A 1814-nucleotide genomic window follows, 5' to 3' on the forward strand; every position below is an offset into this window, starting at 1 on the left:
ACTTTTCGTTCTTGTTCTCTTCCGATCTCATCATCATGAGTTCTACACAATTCAACAACTTAGCCTAGATACAAATTACAAACTAAAGTTTAGCTAGTATGTCTAACGTGTAGTTAAAAGAATCATCTTCAAAATAAATATAACAATAATAATAAGTTCCAAAAATATAATAAGGAAAAGGAATAAGAGTTGCTCTAGGTCCAGGAAATTTGTTTTCCTTTCCTTTCTCGTAAATAATTGGGATTTCCATAAATAAATAAAATAATTGGGATTTCCATAAATAAAATATGGTAAAAAAACAGTTACAATTCTATTTCTATTTAAATAGGGTAATAACAAGTCCTTTTTCCGATACAATTAATAGTAATTTCCACACTTTTTAATATCTCAACTTCGAAGCAAAATTTTCTTATTCTAAATAATGGAGGAGACACATTATGATAAATTGTGGTCACATGGTATTCCATCAGACATACTCGAATTAATATCATCGCGTCTTGTTGCTGCTGAATATTTTGTTTTTCATGCCGTTTGTAAACGTTGGTGCTACGCTCCCTTAACACCCCCTTCTCTTCCACCTCGTTTGATGACATGTTCACCAACACCTCGTTTGATGACCTTGTGGGGAGAGACAGGCATTGTAGAATTCTTTGATCCAGTGTACAATGTTGTAACTACCCAAAAGACGGATATTCCAAAATTAAGGGGTGCCCGAATTCGGAGCTCAAAAGCTAATTGGTTGCTCATTAGTAGTGGCAGCCGCGGCATGTTCTTTTTCAATCCTATTAGTAATGACATAATTGAACTCCCTGATCTACTAGAGGAGCACGAAAATTCTTGCTCTGCTTGGACATTTTCATGTCCTCCTGACTCCTCATCATCAGATTGTTTTGTTGTTGGTTTTGAAACCGGTATTTATGTCCCAGATGTATATATCATCAAAGTTGGAGATACTGAATGGACGCATCACTACTTCTTCAACACAGGAAATTTTGCTACATCGGACTGCAATAATCCGTTATTTTTCAAAAACAATACTATCTATTTACTGGGAGATAAAGGTAATTTGGGAACACTATGCATCAAGGGAAATTCAGCAACACAGAGACCTAATTGGAAATTTTATGGGAGACATTTTCCGAGTTCAAAACAAACATCAATTCGAAAGGCATACACAGCCGAAGACGTAGATAATGGAGGAATGTTAGTTGTGTTTTTAAGTCGTGAAGAAGGGGATGTAGAGGTTTGGAGATACAAACTGAAAGGAAAAGTGTTGGAGAGGGAACAACTAACAAGTTTGGACAATAATAAAACATTGTTTGTGAGCTCTGGAGGATCGTATTTGAAAACATGTGTTGCACAAGGTCTAGGAAACAAGATATACTTCCCAATGTTTCACGACAACAACAAGAGTGTTTTCTATTGTTTGGCCAATCGCAAATATTACTCTTTTGATTACTCTGCCATCAAAGCTTACTCAAGTTCAAATATTTTTAACTTAGTTCAACCAAGGTCCTGCATTTGGATCGAAAAAGAGAATGATTAATCATTCTCTTTCTGCTGTTATTTATTTTTTCATTAGTTAGCAATGCTTTTTATTATCAATGCCTCTTAACAATAAGTAAAGCATATCTATACACTGTGTATATATTTTGCATATTAATATAAAGTAAATATTTATACACTGCATACATATTTTATGTAAATAAATGGGAAACGTATTGAGCAGGACACAAGGTCTTTATGCATATTTGTACACATAATTAGATGGATTCAATTTTTTTGTACACATGATTCAAAAAACTCAAAAATAT

At 33.8% G+C, this 1814-nt stretch overlaps 1 protein-coding gene across 1 annotated transcript; it reads left to right on the plus strand.

The window, feature by feature from the left end:
- The first annotated feature begins 421 nt into the window (after positions 1-421).
- Positions 422-1546, plus strand: LOC107061880 (F-box protein At4g00893-like). The gene has a single exon (XM_015311811.1). The coding sequence runs from the start codon at positions 422-424 to the stop codon at positions 1544-1546; it is 1125 nt and encodes a 374-aa protein (XP_015167297.1).
- Positions 1547-1814: the final 268 nt, after the last annotated feature.

This window comes from Solanum tuberosum, unplaced genomic scaffold, assembly GCF_000226075.1.
Source record: "Solanum tuberosum cultivar DM 1-3 516 R44 unplaced genomic scaffold, SolTub_3.0 scf00177, whole genome shotgun sequence".
Classification (NCBI taxonomy): domain Eukaryota; kingdom Viridiplantae; phylum Streptophyta; class Magnoliopsida; order Solanales; family Solanaceae; genus Solanum; species Solanum tuberosum.